This window comes from Chionomys nivalis, chromosome 18, assembly GCF_950005125.1.
Source record: "Chionomys nivalis chromosome 18, mChiNiv1.1, whole genome shotgun sequence".
Lineage (NCBI taxonomy): Eukaryota > Metazoa > Chordata > Mammalia > Rodentia > Cricetidae > Chionomys > Chionomys nivalis.
Genome location: NC_080103.1, coordinates 53,788,340 through 53,805,447, shown reverse-complemented (window position 1 = coordinate 53,805,447; position 17,108 = coordinate 53,788,340). Strand labels below are relative to the sequence as shown.

Genomic DNA, 17,108 nt, shown 5'->3' with positions numbered 1-17,108 from the left:
TGTCTGCATGCCAGAGTTCTTAAGACCACAAACATTCAGTCAGTTGAAGTCACCATAGTGTCTTCTCACGTGACTGTGTTATATTTTCTGCACTACCCAGACTTCTCAGTAGGCTGACAACAGCGTTTGCTCCCCGAGCTTGTGTTCTGGTCAATCAAGGTGGCGCCACCACTGTTTCACGATTACTTTATTAGTGATCTGATTCTAAAGACCGATTCTAAGGCAGACAGACCAAAGAGCAGAAAGGATAATTATCACTGTGATTCTTCCAACACTGCCCAGAGAGTTTTCAGGAAACTTGCCACAGCCATGGAGCATGCTGTACCTGGAATACGGAGATCCACAAAATGCCTTGTTTAACTAGGAACAAAGAAAGAATTGTTTCACACAGAAGAAAGCAATCAGTCCTTAGTTGAATTTTCTTGTAGGTCAGCACACAGTGATCTCCAGCATCACAACCGACTGGATCCGTAATGTCACAGCCTTGAAGACAGCTTCCTCTTGACTGTCCCAGTAATTTTGCCGTAGGGATTGTCGAGTGGCAGCAAAACCTGTAAAGAAACCACAGGGAAACTTCAGGGAGTTGAGGACAGCATTCTCTTTTCTAAGATCCAGTATTAAAGCAAGGATGTTACCAGTTGTCATGGATGAAACTGTGTACTGGGCAGTAAAATTACCTCAAGTCCAGCAGTGCCAGGTTTTCCTTCAATAGTCGATGAGTTGATGTTTCGTAAAATATAGGAACTTTGAGAGTGTTCTGTGTTGTTTGGGCTATCGTGTATGTATAAATGTGTATATGTGTATGATATTCATGTATTTGTTTGTGTGTGTGTGTGTGTATGTTTGTGAGAGAACTGGGAAGGAGGTTGTGTGTGTCAAACTACTCTTGTGGGGATCAGAGGGACATTTTGTGTAGTTGCATCTCTCTTGTACCTTTATATGGGTCCCAGGGTTCTAACTCAGGTCACCAGGGCTTGTGTATCCAGTGTTTTTCCTGCCAAGCCATCTTCCAGACCTCCACCTTGTTTTTTGAGACAGCATCTCTCACTGAGAGCTCATCAGTTTAGCAAGGCTGGCTGGCCAGTGAGCTCCAGGGGTCCTACGGCCCCCACTTCCTCGGTGCTGTAGTTACTGACGCATGTCACAGCTGACACGTCACAGCTGACGCGTGTCACAGCTGACATGTATTACAGCTGACACGTGTTACAGCTGACACGTCACAGCTGACGCATGTTACAGCTGACACATGTCACAGCTGACACATGTCACAGCTGACACCTGTTACAGCTGACACATGTCACAGCTGACACATGTCACAGCTGACGCGTGTCACAGCTGACATGTATTACAGCTGACACGTGTCACAGCTGACACGTGTTACAGCTGACACGTCACAGCTGACGCATGTTACAGCTGACACATGTCACAGCTGACACATGTTACAGCTGACACCTGTTACAGCTGACACATGTTACAGCACGTGGCTGTTTACATGGGTGCTGGGGGACGAAGCTTGGGTCCCCATGCTTACTAAGCAAATGGTTTACTAACCAAGCCACTTCACCTGCCCCCAAGAAACATTTTGTTTGTGTGTTAGCCATTATGATATAGATAGTTCTAAATGCACTATACAGTCCTGCTATTTAAAAGGCAATGAACAAATTTGACCTTTTTAGATGACTCACTTTGGATATCATTGGTCATAGCTCTAAAGCAGCCATTCTCTGCAGATCACCTGAGGGCCACAGGGCTGGCAGTGTACTGCTAAACGATCCAGACAGCTGGGTGACTAAAGCCATCCCCCTCAGTGTGAGGACACTGCTCAAGCACAGGTTGTTTATTATTATTATTATTATTATTATTATTATTATTATTATTATTATTATTATTATTACAGAGAACTCAGGGCTTCCTATTTTCCGGCCCTTCTGGGATCTAGGAAGGGTCATCTTCTGCAGCTTCTTTTTATATTCCTCCCTGCAACTTCGAACCCCTCCACAAAGACTCATCCATGTCCAGTTCTGGAGGGGATGCATACGGTCCTAAGGCTCAGGGGACCCCTCAGAAACCCTCTCGACTTCACTGGGAGTCATTCGTCAGATCCTTTTCTGTTTGAAACTCATTGTTTTCCTCTGGCAGACATGGTCCAGACTGTTTCCTATCCCTGCCTTTCAGCGAGTAATCACACTAAAAAGTGTTCTGTCCTCGTTCACAAATGAGGCTCATTGCCATCTTTCCCTTCCTTAAGGTAAATAGAGCTGCCTGTCCTTTCAGCTCAATGAACTTGGGGCCAGACTTTCCCTCTCCTGCCATCCTGGGCCCTCAATCATTTTTTATAAGGTACATAAGCCCATGCTTGTTTTCCAGCGCCCGGGCAAGCATCCACCGTGGCTGATGGTGCAGAGCCAGCGGAACCCACCAACACTGTTTGCAAAAGAGAAATCAGGTGTCTGGTCAGAGGGGTTGAAAGGCTCCTGGGTCAGAAGTCCCAGAGTGTAAGAGCTCCTCTTCTGTTAACCTTGTGCGTCCACGCATGTGGGGTTCATCAGCAGGGACGGTCTCTTCGCTACCCCCGCATATACAGTAAACACAGTTCCCCAAAATGATGCTGCCGATGGCTCAAAGTGCCAATCACTTAAAATGTCCATGGCGCAGGGTCAGTTCTGATCTCCCAGAAAGTGACCAAAAAGGCCACCAATCAAAGCTCCTGGCTGCCTCATTGGACAATCTGATTGTCGGCTAAAAAGAAGCCAGAGCGGTGTATTTCCTGAAACAAAGGTTCCCTTTGAAAAACACGAATTTCTTAGTCTTGCCATCTGTAGCACAAACACACTTTCATCTCTCCCAAGTGTATTGTGTGCTCCCGAATTGGCTATTTGATCAAAAGGTGGGCACGATAAAAGAGAATGAAAATACAATCTTGCCCTCTCCTCATCGCCTGGTGGAAGAATAAAGCAGCTGCGACCTTCCATGCCACTTCCCAAGGAGATCTCAGAGCTGTTTCCTTGGGCACACTCTGTTCCTTCTCGTTGTTCCTCCTGCAGCTTACATCTCTCCTCTATAATCACTCATCCACTTCTAGAGTGCTCAGCCTCGGGCCCTGAAAGACCCGGCGCTGAAGAGGGTTCTAGTCAGTGCCGGCTATAAATACTCCCCACAGCCAGCAGCTGCTACAGGTTTTAGGCGGTGATACTGAATGGAGATGAGGCAGAAATATGCTTCCGGCGTTTTGAAAGCCCTCTTACCTCTTCCTTGTTGATCAGTCCCATTTTGGACATGTCGATGTTAAAGTAGTGGATGTTCGGGAGGCTGATTTCCATCTCCTCTATCTGGAATCCACGAGAGCACGAGTTATGCCCGGCACTGCAGAGTCCCTCCCTTCCTCCGTCTTCCTCGCTCATCTTCCTGTGACCACGGTTGTATCTTTTAGGCACTCTCCCATGCTCCTCTGATGCCCATCACTGTATCACCGTCCCCCGCCAGTCTTCTTATGAGACAGGTGGCAGGCCTATTCTTCTCCCCTCAGTATAAAGACTCGGAAAAGCTCAGGCTCCCAGGATTATCCATAACATTGATAGGCCCTAGGATAAGTGGAAAACTGCAAACCCATATACATGACATAGGTTCAGTAAACTCTGCTTTTCTAATTTACAAAAATACTTTTGCTAAGCCTATAAGCTCAGGTTGTGATTTAAAATTCCGACCCTTTGTGGTACTGTGCCAGGACTTGGGAAAAGCTAGCCCCAGGCCTTGGGCCAAACTATCTTCTCTCCTTGATCATACGGATGGATATTCTCCTGGTACGACAAGCCACATCCATTTCTCTGGTCCCTAAGAATATGCACCCCAGTGGCAGAATCCTCCAAGGACAAAGTGGGTCTATAGGAGAGATGTGCCCAAGCCTCTGGGCTATTGGGTAAAAAATCCTGGGGCAGCCGTGAGCCCCTGAAGAGCTTGCTGCCTTGGCTTTTCCAGCTCTGCCCAGAACAGGCAGCAGAAAGTGTGAAGGATTGCTGCAGTGCTAGGCAAGGTAGAGAAGTCCCTCTGGTCCAGGCGAGGCTTCTTTCCCTTCATTTCACATGACCTTGGCCGTACTTCTATAACTTGATTCCACAGGACTCCTGGCCTGTGGTCTGTCATGCTTTCTATCATACTGCTACCAGTGATGACTCTAGAATGCAAATCCGGCTGTACTGCACTTTGCTGTAACAACCCAGTGACCTTCGGTGGCTCTCCAAATAAAGCACAGACTATAAATAAGACTAGAAATGTCCTCTTGACTCATTGCCACCATATGCCTGCACACAGGAAAATACTTCCTTCCTAACATGCCACAGATGGCTGGCCCTTGACAGAAAATGTCTATGTTGTGCTATCTCCTGTCTCCGCATTTGGGCTGCTGCTCCTGCACCCTTGAGTATAAACCCAGATTACTCTTGCTTGTTTCTGAAGACTTAGCACACCCCTCTCCTTCTAGAAAATCTGTCTGCTGCTGCCCCTTATACCTGAGTTAGACTCTCTTCTCCTGTATGTCCATAATAGACTATTGCCAATACATTTTTAAATTTCCTTGTTTTCTTTGTTCAATTAATGATGGATTTTTAGAGTGTAGGGAAAATGTCTAGCTTATCCTTGTATCCCTTGAGTCCTGCTACAGGCACAATGTCCAGAAATATCAATAGATAGATAGATAGATAGATAGATAGATAGATAGATAGATAGATGTGTGGGTGGATAGATGGATGGGTGGGTGGGTGGGTGGATAGATGGATGGGTGGGTGGGTGGGTGGATAGATGGATGGGTGGGTGGAAGGAAGGAAGGAAGGAAGGAAGGAAGGAAGAATGGAAGGATGGAGTAAATCTCTCTACATCTATCATTCATACATTGAAACGTATAACCTCTGTCTAGTTATCTCTCCCTCAAGGCATGGAAGTGGCCTGAATTTGAAGTTTAAGTCTGCGGTAGGCTGAGGAAGCTCAAAGAATTTTCAGCAGACCTGAAGCCCTGTGGCAGCGGCCTGTGTTTTTAGGCTGAACAGATTTTTCCATTTTCTGCTCTTCTCACTTGCTATAACAAGCTTTTGAACAACAACAGATGTCACTTCTCATGTGTCTTCCACTTTCCTATTTTAACACTCCACTCTTCCTTAGAGCTGACAGGAGACACAGTTTCTCTCCGTCCTCAGAAGGGTGAGTGACAAAGCATACCTCAGGAACCTGGTTCAGGGACAGCACTTGTATGTCATAGAGTGTCTTCTGCACAGAAGGTGAGTATTCGCCTTTGTCGTAGGGCCCAGCAAATTTCTGCAGGATGATGTCCCGGACAGTGCCCCTAGAACACAGAATGGGAGAAGACTGGAGGAGCTGGATGAATCTGTTAGGAATGTATTATAAAGCCAAGAAGTAGAAAACCCAAAGTAGAAGTACCCAAAAACCATGAATGGATGGTTTTAGAAAAGATTATTTTCCTGTAATGCCAAAATGAAAATAAGCAAAATTCACTTCACATCTCCCTCTTGTTCTCTCTCTCTCTCTCTCTCTCTCTCCCTCTCTCTCTCTCTCTCTCTCCACACACACACACACACACACACACACACACTAAACACCTAACTGTTCTCACAGAGTGATACCAACGCCAAATAGCATTTCAGCATCAATCATCTACCATGTATGCAGACTGTGTATGAAGGAACACACACCCAAACTCACAGCCTCTCCCTGCTTTGCAGGGCTGTATCCTTGAACTATTGGCTCAGGGGTCTTAGTGTCATCCTGTAAGCCAAACACCTATGTGATTAAAATCCACGAATCTCTAATGCAGTTGAGGGGTGATGTGATTATCCCCCATTTAGAGATGATGACTCTGAGCTCACAACTTAAACCGTCTCCTCTGAGTCCTTTGTCTTTAGTGGGAAGCCTGGAGCTCTGCCCTGCTTGGCCGCTTCAATCTGAGGATCTTCTCAGCATCAATACAGAAGGCTCCAGCTACCCAGGGAGAGCACTAGGGTGAAAAGAGGACTAGGGTGAAGCTCTTCTTCGAGCACTTAAAAGCCTGTCACATAATAAAAAGAGCAGATAAAAACTCCAGTGGGAGGATGCTCTGTGCAGAAGGAACAGATTCCAGCTCATCTCAGGGTAGAAGTGTCTAAGGATTAGCGTTTCAGCAAAGAAATGGGATCTGAGTGTTCAGAAGCCTACAGTTCCTTGTCAGAGACAGCATAAAACTCATACCTTTACATGGTTCAAGCATTATTTATTCTGTGTGTGTCTGTGTGCCTGTGTGTGTGTCTGTGTGCCTGTGTATGTCTCTGTGTGTTTATGTGTGTGTATCTGTGTGCCTGTGTATGTGAGGCTGTGTGTGTCTCTGTGTGTTTGTGTGTGTGTTTGTATGCCTGCATGTGTGTCTGTGTCTGTGTGCCTGTGTGTATGAGACTGTCTGTGTGTCTGTGTGCCTGTGTATGTCTGTGTGTGTCTGTGTGTGTCTCTGTGTGTTTGTGTGTGTCTGTCTGTGTGCCTGTGTCTGTGTGCCTGTGTGTATGTGTGTGTATGTGTGCCTGTGTGTCTGTCTGTCTGTGTGCCTGTGTGTGTGAGACTGTGTGTGTGTCTGTGTGCCTGTGTGTGTGAGACTGTGTGTGTGTCTGTGTGCCTGTGTGTGAGAGACTGTGTGTGTGTCTGTGTGCATGTGTGTGTCTGTGTGTGTCTGTGTGTGTGTCTGTGTGTCTCTGTGTGTTTGTGTGTGTACCTGTGTGTGTGTCTGTGTACCTGTGTGTGCATGTGTGTGTCTGTGTGTGTGTCTGTGTGTGTACCTGTGTGTGTGCCTGTGTGTGTCTCTGTGTGTGTCTCTGTGTGTCTCTGTGTGTTTGTGTGTGTCTGTGTGTGTGTCTGTGTACCTGTGTGTTCATGTGTGTGTCTGTGTGTGTGTCTGTGTGCATATCTATGTGTGCAGACGCATGCATACATGTAAGCATCCATATGGAGCCCAGAGGTCAGCCTCAGGTGCCTTTGTCAGATGCTCACCATTTTTTTTCCTTTAAGACCAGGTCTTTGATATTTACCTGGAATTTGCCACTTATTCAGTCAGGCTGGATGTCCCGCGAACTTCATGAAAGCGCCTGGCTCCATCTCCCCACCACTGGATTACAACACACCTTGAAGCCAGCCTTTTATGTGTAAGTTCTGATGCTCGGATGCAGATCCCCATGCTTGCTGTACAAATGCTTTACTGAATGAGCTCTCTCCTCAACCCCATTAACACAACACAGGAATATCAGAGAACTTGGAGCTTAGCCTCCAATTGTCACCATTTCCCCAAAACCAAGGGGTTTCCTGGGACATACAAGTTTCAGTATTGAAACCAAGAAAGTCTCTGGCAAGCTGGAAGGGATTGAAAGCTTAGGTCAGGGCTTCTGTATTGCTGGAAGGCTAGATGTCATCTTCATTGACGGAGCACAGCAGTAGAAATGTCACTTGGGATGTTGTTAGCAATGCAAATTCTCCCAGGGGCCCAGGAGTGAGCCCAGTGACCTTTATTCTAACAATGTCTTGAGTAATTCCACAGCACACTAATGACTGAGAGCCACTGATACAATCTGAAAAAGAGAGCCTGGGAAGATAGCTTGCCATGTAAGCGTAGGGATCTAAGTTCCATCTCCAGCACCCACATTAAAAGCTGCAAATTATGCTGCATGCTTAACCCCAGCCCTGAGGAGAACACAGAAAGATCCTGGGCTAGCCAGCAACCCTAGCCTAAGAAGCAAGTCCGAGGTCCTGTAAGAGACTGTCACAAACACCAAGGTGAATAACTCCTGGGAAAAGCCACCTCAAGTTGTTGTCTGGCCTCCACATGCACATGCATACAAGTGCATATACACTTCACACACACACACACACACACACACAGAGGTGGGGGTGGGGTTCTGGAAGAACTAGGAAGTTGAGTTGACTAGCTGCTAAGTTTCTTCTTTGATCCAAGACTCCAATAACCTGGCCCAGTCCTAGCTCCCAGTGCTGGCTTCTCATACCACGTAGCCTCAAAGTCCACGTCCCTTCTCTGGTAGCGCCACTTGCAGTAGACTTGAGTGGCAAAACATCGGTCCTTCACCTCGGGGAGCGTGGTAAACTGGTCCTTGATGAATCCTTCAAATCCCGACTGGGTTGTTTTCAAGACCTTGAGGTCTTTGATCCCAGAGCAGATGACTGGAGGTCCTGTTTCAGACAGAAGGGGAGGGAGGGTGAGCATCAGCAGAACGGTGTCTCTACCAATAACTACAGCAGAACGGTGTCTCTACCGATAACTACAGCAGAACGGTGTCTCTACCGATAACTACAGCAGCTGTGAAGATCCTGGCTGTAGAAACACACACCCTGTGCCTCCATCTTCTCGTGTCCTGGGATTCCTTCTCTATGGATTTCCAGGCTCTCTGCCCTCTCCTGCCCGAGGAAAAGAGAAGATCCAAGGATATACCCATCCATGTTGGGCTGGCTTCCTCCTAGGGACCTGTGAGGACATCTTAGCCAAATCACCTTACAAATCACAAGGTGCATGCCATTCCAATGTTAGTGGCTCTGACATGAGTTGGTGGGATCCTCAGGAGTTTGTCTTCTCTCTGCCACTGAGATCTCTTTCCTGCAATGTGTCCTCTGGTTGATCTACAGTGCCTGGCGACAGGCTTCACTACACCCTGAGAACACTTGATGCCCTGGTGGATATAAGCTCAGCCAAGACCAGACAGCTTTAGGAGTGAGCAATAGTGTGGACCTGACTGAGATCAAAGAGTGGAAAAATAAGGTTGCTGATGCAGGCATTGACCTGTATAGTCAATGATATCCATTGATATCAGTTGATACCCATGGAGACTTCTGGCTTTAGGCTGAAGCTGCTTCATGGGTATCAGGGGTTGGAGAAAGGATAAAAATGATGAAAGGGATGGTTTGCCACCTTCCCTCAAAGGGAACAGAGTGGTGGGAGGTGATAGGCACCTTTGGAAGATGCTCCTTACTGTGTGCCAAGTAGTGCTAGCTCAGGACCTGTGGCAGTATCCTATTACAGAAGCATCTTGGGCCTTCTAAGAGACTGGAACTTTTGCTGGACATCATCATAGCCAGAGTGCAGAATGCACATTGATGTCACTCAAGACTTAAGACTGCTGTCCTACTGGGTACTCAGCCTGTTTGTTAACTGCTTTTCACAAAAACAGTGTAACAACCTATAACAACTAACCTTATTCGCCTTGGATTTCCCAGGTAATCAACTTTTACAACCTAGGCTGATGTATAACTTTAATCTGAAACTGGACCCACGCCCTGAGCAGAGAGCAATCGATGTGTGTTATAACTCTCACTTGCTGAAAATAGTAAATAGAGCAAAAGCAGCCCTATGAAATAGCAATCAGCCATAAAGAGTGAGCGCAGCACACAGATACGGCTCGATAACACTGATTGTTGTCTGGGTCAGCTGGGGTCAGTAGAGCCTCATTCCTTCCAGAACTCTGTTGAAGATTTCTGAAAAACATCCTTCATCCCCTCCCCATGCCATTCTTTCCAGCTCATCAATAAACACAGAGTAAAAGCCCTTTGTTAGGGACTCATGGTCAGCAGGGTTGACAAGGCAGGCAGGCAGGCAGGCACAGATTCAGATTTATACAACAGACAGAAGAGACGAGGAGAGAGAAGTAGAGAATACAGATCTGGGCTTGCTCCTGGTCAAACTACACCCAGAGGAAGCCTTGGATTCCTTTTCCTTAATGCCACAGTGACTAACCTTGGGTTCTCACGAATGCATTTAAGCCATGCAAGGACCCAGATGACAGAGGCTTTGCACAGAGTAAGGGAGGGGCCATTCTTCATCTCTACATATAGAAAAGAACTGTAGGCCTAGCCGTGTAGTGGGACCTAGATAGAACATGGCACTGATACACTGGGAAGGAAGAAGATTTCCTCCCAGGAGAAGTCATGGCTGGCAATAGAAGCCAGGCAGAGCAGACTTCTTCCTGAGCAAGCTCTCAGAAGGTGAGGGAGTTTGGATGGACACCTGAAAGTTCATTACTGAGAAATCTGCAGCACCACAAAAATCCATAGTGAACACCAGCATGACTTTATTTGTGTGTATAGGCTGGTGAGGACAGAGGATATTTAGGGAGCATTTGAAAACCCCTAAAGTCCCATAGCATGCTTATATTTATTTATTTATTTTGTTTTTTTCTAGACAGGGTTTCTCTGTGGCTTTGGAGCCTGTCCTGGAACTAGCTCTTGTAGACCAGGCTGGCCTCAAACTCACAGAGATCCGCCTGCCTCTGTCTCCCTAGTGCTGGGATTAAAGGCGTGCGCCACCACCGCCCGGCTCCATAGCATGATTCTTAAAGCTACTTCTTTTCAGTCTCTAAGTTGGTCCTGACAGATAGCTATCCTTCATGGCCTGTCCATCACGATATGTTCTTAGTAAAGGGAGAAGAAAATTCATAGTCCACAATCAAGACCTAAGGGCCAGGTCTAGAAGCCCCACGTCTATAATTTCAATGCTTGGAAGGCTGAGACAGGACAATTGCCACAAGTTAGAAGCCAGCCTGAGCTACAACTGGAGTTATATAGCAAGAAAGGTCAGAGATAACAACAAAGCTCTCCAAAACCACCCTGGTTTTCCTTACCACCTGTGTGGCTTCAGTTGCTGTGACTCACTCCGGAGCCAGATAAGCACTGCCTATCCTGATATTTTCAAAGCTGCACGCGTCCTGCCATCAGGAAGCAATGGTCGGAAGATTAGTGGTAGATCAGCTGATTCTCCCTCCGATGTTCTGATTAAATAGAGCGTTCTGTATAGTGTGTCCTAGGATAAACCGGCATGACAGAAAACTTTAACTTTTACAAGTTCTGATCGGATGCTGTCCTTGAAGACAGACCAAGAGGAAGCTGCGCCTTAAGCTGCCCAGGTTTGTCTGATTTAATTTTTTTTTTTTTTTTTTTTTTGTTCTTTTACTTTGGTTCTTGGTACTGAAGCGCTCAGGGTCTTTTGCATGGTAGGCAGGTACTCCACCCCCACACTGCATCCTCAGCCCAGATTCTCCACCTATAAAGACGCTGGTCCCCCAGAGACAGTGTTTTACTGCAGTTTGTCTGCCTCAAACCCTGGAGAACCTCACCTGCGTCAAGGAGCGAGAACACAACAATGGACTCTCTTTCTCGTCTGGACAGTGGACTTCCTCCAGTGTTGCCGTGAGCCTTCCCTACATCCTCCATTTCTCACACTCCAGGTAGCAAAGGAGAGGAAAAAGGCCTCGACTTTGGCCCAGCCCGTCCAGTTTCTAAGCTTTTGGTTGATGCCTTCCCAAGGTGATTTCTCACTGTGTCCTCAGAAGCCTACAGAGTAAACGTTTCTATGCAGGAGACTTCCGTTTCTGCACTCACTGTCACACAGCGAGAAGTGGGCAGAGCGGAGGTTTAAATTCAGCAGCATGCCATGAGATTCCGTGTTTTTATCCCTCCCCCCAGCTCATTCTCCACCTGTGCTGTGTTTCTCCTTCCGGAAGCTCTCTTTGCCTCCTTTCAGTACTTCAAGCGGGTTTCCCAGGAGACCAGAGGGTACCCTGCTCCCATCCACAGAGGCTTTGGGGGCCTCTGCCTCTGAAAAGCATCTCCGTCATCCACTGAATGTTAAAGCATCACTTTCTGAAATGACTCCTTGCATCTTGATAGGATTTTTATCCCTTAAACTTTTACAGGGACTACAGAGATGGCTTGGCCGCTAAGAAAGATATTGCCCCAGCAGAGGACCCAAGTTCAGTTCCCAGCCCCCATGTGGTTGGCTCACAACTACCTCTAACTCCAGCTCCGGAAGGGTTTGATGCTTCTGGCCTCAGTGGGTACCTGCGCTCGTGTGTGTGTATATGCTCAACACAGACACCTACAGTATCCGTAATTTTAAAAGGATAAAGAGATAAATCTTTCAAAGGATAAATTTCCTGTGAGTTTCCATGAAAGAATGACTCCAGTCATTACAAATATTCAGACTGCATCCCACGGCCACTCCTCTGAGAAACTCAAAGAAATGAAGCAGAATATGGCGGCCCGGAGCAAAAACAAATAGTAGAAGCCTTTGAAAGAGGATGAAGAGGTGAAGGGAGAGATGGACTAAAATGGTCACTCTCCCTATCTTCCAGGGCAGCTACCTTTCATCCCCGGCATCTACTTTGGCTCCTCCCATAATCTTACTCAGAAAAGGGTGGTGCTGGGTTGTGTGCAGGGTGGTATTGCATGTCTAGAATCCCCAGTCTTGGCATTCAAATTCCCTACATTCAGTCGCAGAGACTCCCTACCACGCCACTCTCCCTCTGCATGAAAACTGTGCCCCTGGAGGAAGCACTTCACCTCTCCCTGTCTTAATTTTCTCATCTGTGAAATGGAGACAGCAGCCATCCTTGGGCTTGAGTTGACATGTGCCTCAGGTAAAGCACAGGCCCCACAGAGCATCCCCTGTGTACAAAACACACTGTGAAAGGCAACACGGCGGTCTTTTCACCACTGGCTTTTCCACGCCAGTGTTAACCACCTGTCTAAGTCCTGTACCCTACAGGCTCCCTGGACTCTGAAAGCAAAGACCTCCATTCTTGTTCCACTAGCCCTGGGACAGCCCTGGCTAGCTACCTTGAAATGGTTTCTTTTCTTAGCAGATTCTGGAAACAGAGAATGCCCTTGCATTTTCAAATGTGGTTTGGCATCGGATTCCTACAGAATAGACGTCTTCTGTTCTCATGGACAATGAACTGCTCCCAGTTTGGTCAGAGCGGAAGCCATTTCCTTCAATACCCTCCACCACTGGGTGAACACCATCAACAAAAACTACCCTTTTTGAGGTTTGAAAGAATCTTTCCTCCTTGGCCCATGTTAGACATGCTGGATGAAATCAGAGCGCTTATTTTATCTTCTCTGTTGGCAGTGCCCCAGCCCACTGAGCACTGGGAAAAACCTGGGGCTTTCAAATTCATGGGGCCATCAACTAAAAATACACTCTCACACACACTCTAAAAGGATCCCGATTTAGAGCCACAAGAAGTAATTCCACCAGAAGCAGTGTCCTTCTCTGGGCACCATCCGAGGAGAGGACGTAACGAGCCCACGCTTCCCCGCCTCGGTCGTGGGTGACACCACAAGAAGAGCTCACGTTGCACAAGGGCTACAACAAAATCTCTTCAGCTCCCCGTGTCCTCCTACACACTCAGCAAATGGTGGTTTATTTCTCGGAGAAGCATGTGCCGACCCTTTAAGCTCTCTAAGGGAAAGGAACTCACTGTGAGTTAATAGAAAACAAGCCCAATTCCTTACCTACGCATCAGGTGTCAAAAATCACAAAGCTTTACTGATCTGAGGGGGGGAAATTCCTGTCATGAAGAAGATAATTGCTTCCACAGTTAACGCCTCCAAAAATGGACAAAAATAGCTGAAAGGGAGATATTTTAAAACTATATTAAATCATTCTACTATGAAACCGCAAACTTGAAAAGGGCTGAGGAAAAGCAAAGATCAACTAAATAATGTTTGCCTCTGTAGAGCCTTCTGCTCTCCCAAGAATCTTCAAAACCCCGGCTGTGCAATTCCAGCAGGGTTGGGGTGCCGCAGAAGAGAGGACGTCACCAGCAGAGGGCTAACTTGACTTTAGTTTGGCTGGGTGATGAGGAAGGCGACTTTAGGACTTCTCCTGTGGAAGGACCGGAAGAAAGACTTCAACCCCACGGTCGAAGGATGAAAGCAAGTGTTTCAGTGGCTTCTCACTTGGCCCGCTTACCTCTCCGATTGACTCTCACTTGACCCCTTGTCTAATTTCTCATCACTAAACCTACCTCATCTGTCCCCGGCCTCTGATTCCGTCAGATTCATTGTTTGTCTCTACCTCCCAGTAACCTTCATATCAGTCGATGGGAGGGCTTTCATTTTCCACTATCAAAATACAGTATCTCTTATTTGTAATCTGTTTCATCTTCCATTTCTCCATTTAGCTATACTTTAGCTGGTACACTGTTTGTTTTGTTTGTTTGTTTGTTTTTGTTTTTGTTTTTTTGCTGTTGTTTTGCTTGGTGTTGTTTTTTAGTTAGAGTCAGAACGGGAGCCACTGAATGCTTAAATAATTGTGAGTTTTAATTCAAATACTGCAGAGGTTTGGGGACTAACGTAGTTCAAATTAGTGGCCCAACCACCACAATAATGTCCAGGCTCAGCCAAGTTCCTGGTCTAGGAGAGAAAGCATTCATAAGGTTCCATGGCACCTAAACAAGCAGTATGTCTCATGCATGCAGAGCCAAGTTCTCCTATCAGGACACAGGAAGTCACCAACAGCAGAGCAGCCTCGGACCCTATGGGTGAACCAGTTTCTCTCTCCTCCAAATTCGCTCATAAAACCAGTAGACTTTGAAATACACAAATTTTCAACATAATGAGGTGTCTGTAAAGGATCTAAAAAGAAGGAACAATATAATAAATTTTACAGCAACGCCAGATCTAAGGCATCCAAGACTCAGCAGGCTTCTCAGACTGTTCAGGTCAACAGGAGGGAGTGCAGTTGACCAGGTGAAGCCCAGAGTTCTCTTGGGGAGGATCCCTTTGGAGTCATGTGGATGAGTGTGTGTCTGAGAACCTGTGCTGGGGGAGGGAGGATTCTTACCATCCTAGCAAGCCCACAAACCGTAGGGGTTTGTAACATTGGCCTTCACGGGGGAAGTTGGAGCATATGAGTTAATGATAATTTTCTCAGTGAAACCTACACAAGGCCATGGCTTCTTTTTTTTTTCTTTTTAATATGTGGTGACGTGTGTGTATGTGTGTGTGTTTTTGTGTGTGTGTGTGTGCATGTGAGTGGGTGAGTGTATGCCCCTCTGTACATGTGTACAGCGTCCAGAATAGGATGTCATGTGTCTGTTTCTAACATTCTCCACATAATTGCCTTGAGACAAGGTGTCTCTGGAAGCTCTCCATTTTGACTGGGCTGCCTGACCAGCGAAATCTCTTGGGATCAGAACATCTTTCCCTCCAAGTACTGAAGTCCCATGCACAAGCATCCACGTGATGGGCACTATGGATTTAGACCAAGTCTTCATGCCTGTACATCAGGAGTTCTGAGCCACGGAGTCATCTCTCCTTGGGTGTTGCTTATGAAGATGATTATAACAGAAATTCCTGCCATAATTTCTTCCATTTTAATACTTAGATAATGAGCAAATTAGGAATTGGACTTTCCCACAAAAAGATCATACCCCTCTAGTCTCAAAAGAGAGATGGGTACAAATAGTTTCACCTGAAGAACCCTGTGTGGACACACAGCTGCGTCCAGTGCACGTGGGGACTTGAACTCATTTACTGCATAGCTGTCCCTTTACTCCAGCTCTGCCAGTCCTGCAGGATATCAGTCGATTGGAACTTCTGGGCAGACTGCCACAGGATTATCTGTTGCCATCTACAAAGACAAAAGACTTGAACTGCTTCTGAGGCTGCTCTTTCTTCTGTGTGGTGAGAGCCACAGCATTAGAACATGGGCAGCGGCGGCGGCCTTCTGATCAGAATTCAGGCAGATCCTGACTCCCGGCCTGCAGCTGGTAAGAGAACTCGGTTTTCCTTAATCATCAGTAGCGTCCTGGACTTAGCCACTGGTACCTTCCGCAACCACTCTCCTGCCTGAAAATATCTTTGTAGAAATCACCAAGGATATTTACCGACTCCGAATTCCTCTTCTGCTATCTTTTAACCTAGATTTCTTAACCTTTCTGTAGCAGATAGCAAATCTATTTCATCTTCTGCTTGGACACTCAGTGAGGCATGACCGTCAGAGTCTTGCCAGGGGAAATGTTAGGGGCCGTTTATGACCTGGTTCTTATGTCTGAGGGGTCTTGCCTCTTTTTCTCTTTCAGTGTCTTTACATCTCTACTTATCCAAATGGCTATTTATTACCAAGGTGACCCCCCCCAAATAGGAAGTAACAAAATACGGTTATCAGGATTCTGTCTGAGTTGTATCACCTCTAGCCCAACAACAAACCAGATGTGGAGGAGGAAGCTGTGTGCTGAGCTGTTACATATCGGTCTCTTTGCAGTACTTCTTGCTACCCTCATAACTAGCCTAATAAAAATGAGGTTCTCTTCTACTTCCGTGACACCACCTTCTCCAGACACCTCCTTCCTCTGTCTCTCAGACCAGCCTTCTGCCCAAGTCTTAAACTAAGGAATCTTCCCTGGGCCCTCTTACCTCCCCTTTTTCCACTTTTTTTTTTTTTTTTTTTTTTTTTTTTTTGTCTTGGCTAACAGCTGAACTGCATCTGGGAACAACCACAGCCCAAGCCACCAGGCACTCCTGTGCGGGACTATCTTCATCAGATTATTTGAAGTAGGAAGACCCATCTTAAATGTGGGCAGCGCATACTGGTGGCAGCACACATAAAAGGGCACAGAAGAAGGAAACTTCTGCTCTTGGCTTGCTTGCCTTCGCTCTTGTTGGCAAGCGCACCTATGCCGTGAACTTAGGCCCTCTTACAGTGGTATTAGAACGAGGTTCTTGGGGCTTCCAACCAGCGGCTCTCTGGGAGCCCTGCAGGCCTTCAGAGCCAGGCTGGACAGCCGAGACATCCAACCTTACAGGCTCAGCAACTAACTACAATATTCTTGGGCTCTTCGGTGTGCGACCACAATCGCTGGACTACCTGGACTGTATTCTGTAAGCCAATCTACTAAATTATCATTTGATATATACATATTTATCCTACCAGTTTTGTTCCTTTACAGAACCTGGTCAATATGCTTTATATGATATCTCTATTTTCTGGAACTATTTCCTTCGCTGGGTTTCATACATCTATCGTCCACCTGTTGATGGTCCCCAATCTATGTCCCTCTTCCCATTCCAAAACACACCATCTTTATCCTCCACACTTTATTCATGGGTATTCTCTCTAGTGCCGGTCCTTCCACTGCAAATCCAACTTTGTAACTCCTTCCGTTCAACCTCCACCTCCACTCAACCCCTGGTGCACTGGTTACATTGCACAAAGGCCTCACAGAGGGACTGACAACAAGCTGCGAGCCTGCTGCTCCTCTCCTGCCTCGTTCATCTCTGTAACAAATCCCCAGATGTCTCAC

The 17,108-nt window shown here is 46.7% G+C and overlaps 1 protein-coding gene across 1 annotated transcript in view; it reads right to left on the bottom strand.

The window, feature by feature from the left end:
- Nucleotides 1–318: 318 nt before the first annotated feature.
- The window catches only part of LOC130889369 (uricase), a 33,421-nt gene continuing 16,631 nt past the window's right edge, over nucleotides 319–17,108 (bottom strand). The window contains exons 5-8 of the mRNA XM_057793008.1: nucleotides 8,022–8,205; nucleotides 5,209–5,332; nucleotides 3,246–3,329; nucleotides 319–551 (exon numbers count right to left, since the gene is read on the bottom strand). Of these exons, the coding sequence (XP_057648991.1) occupies nucleotides 477–551; nucleotides 3,246–3,329; nucleotides 5,209–5,332; nucleotides 8,022–8,205 (467 nt within the window). The 3' untranslated portion in view covers nucleotides 319–476. The remainder of the gene's footprint in view (nucleotides 552–3,245; nucleotides 3,330–5,208; nucleotides 5,333–8,021; nucleotides 8,206–17,108) is intronic.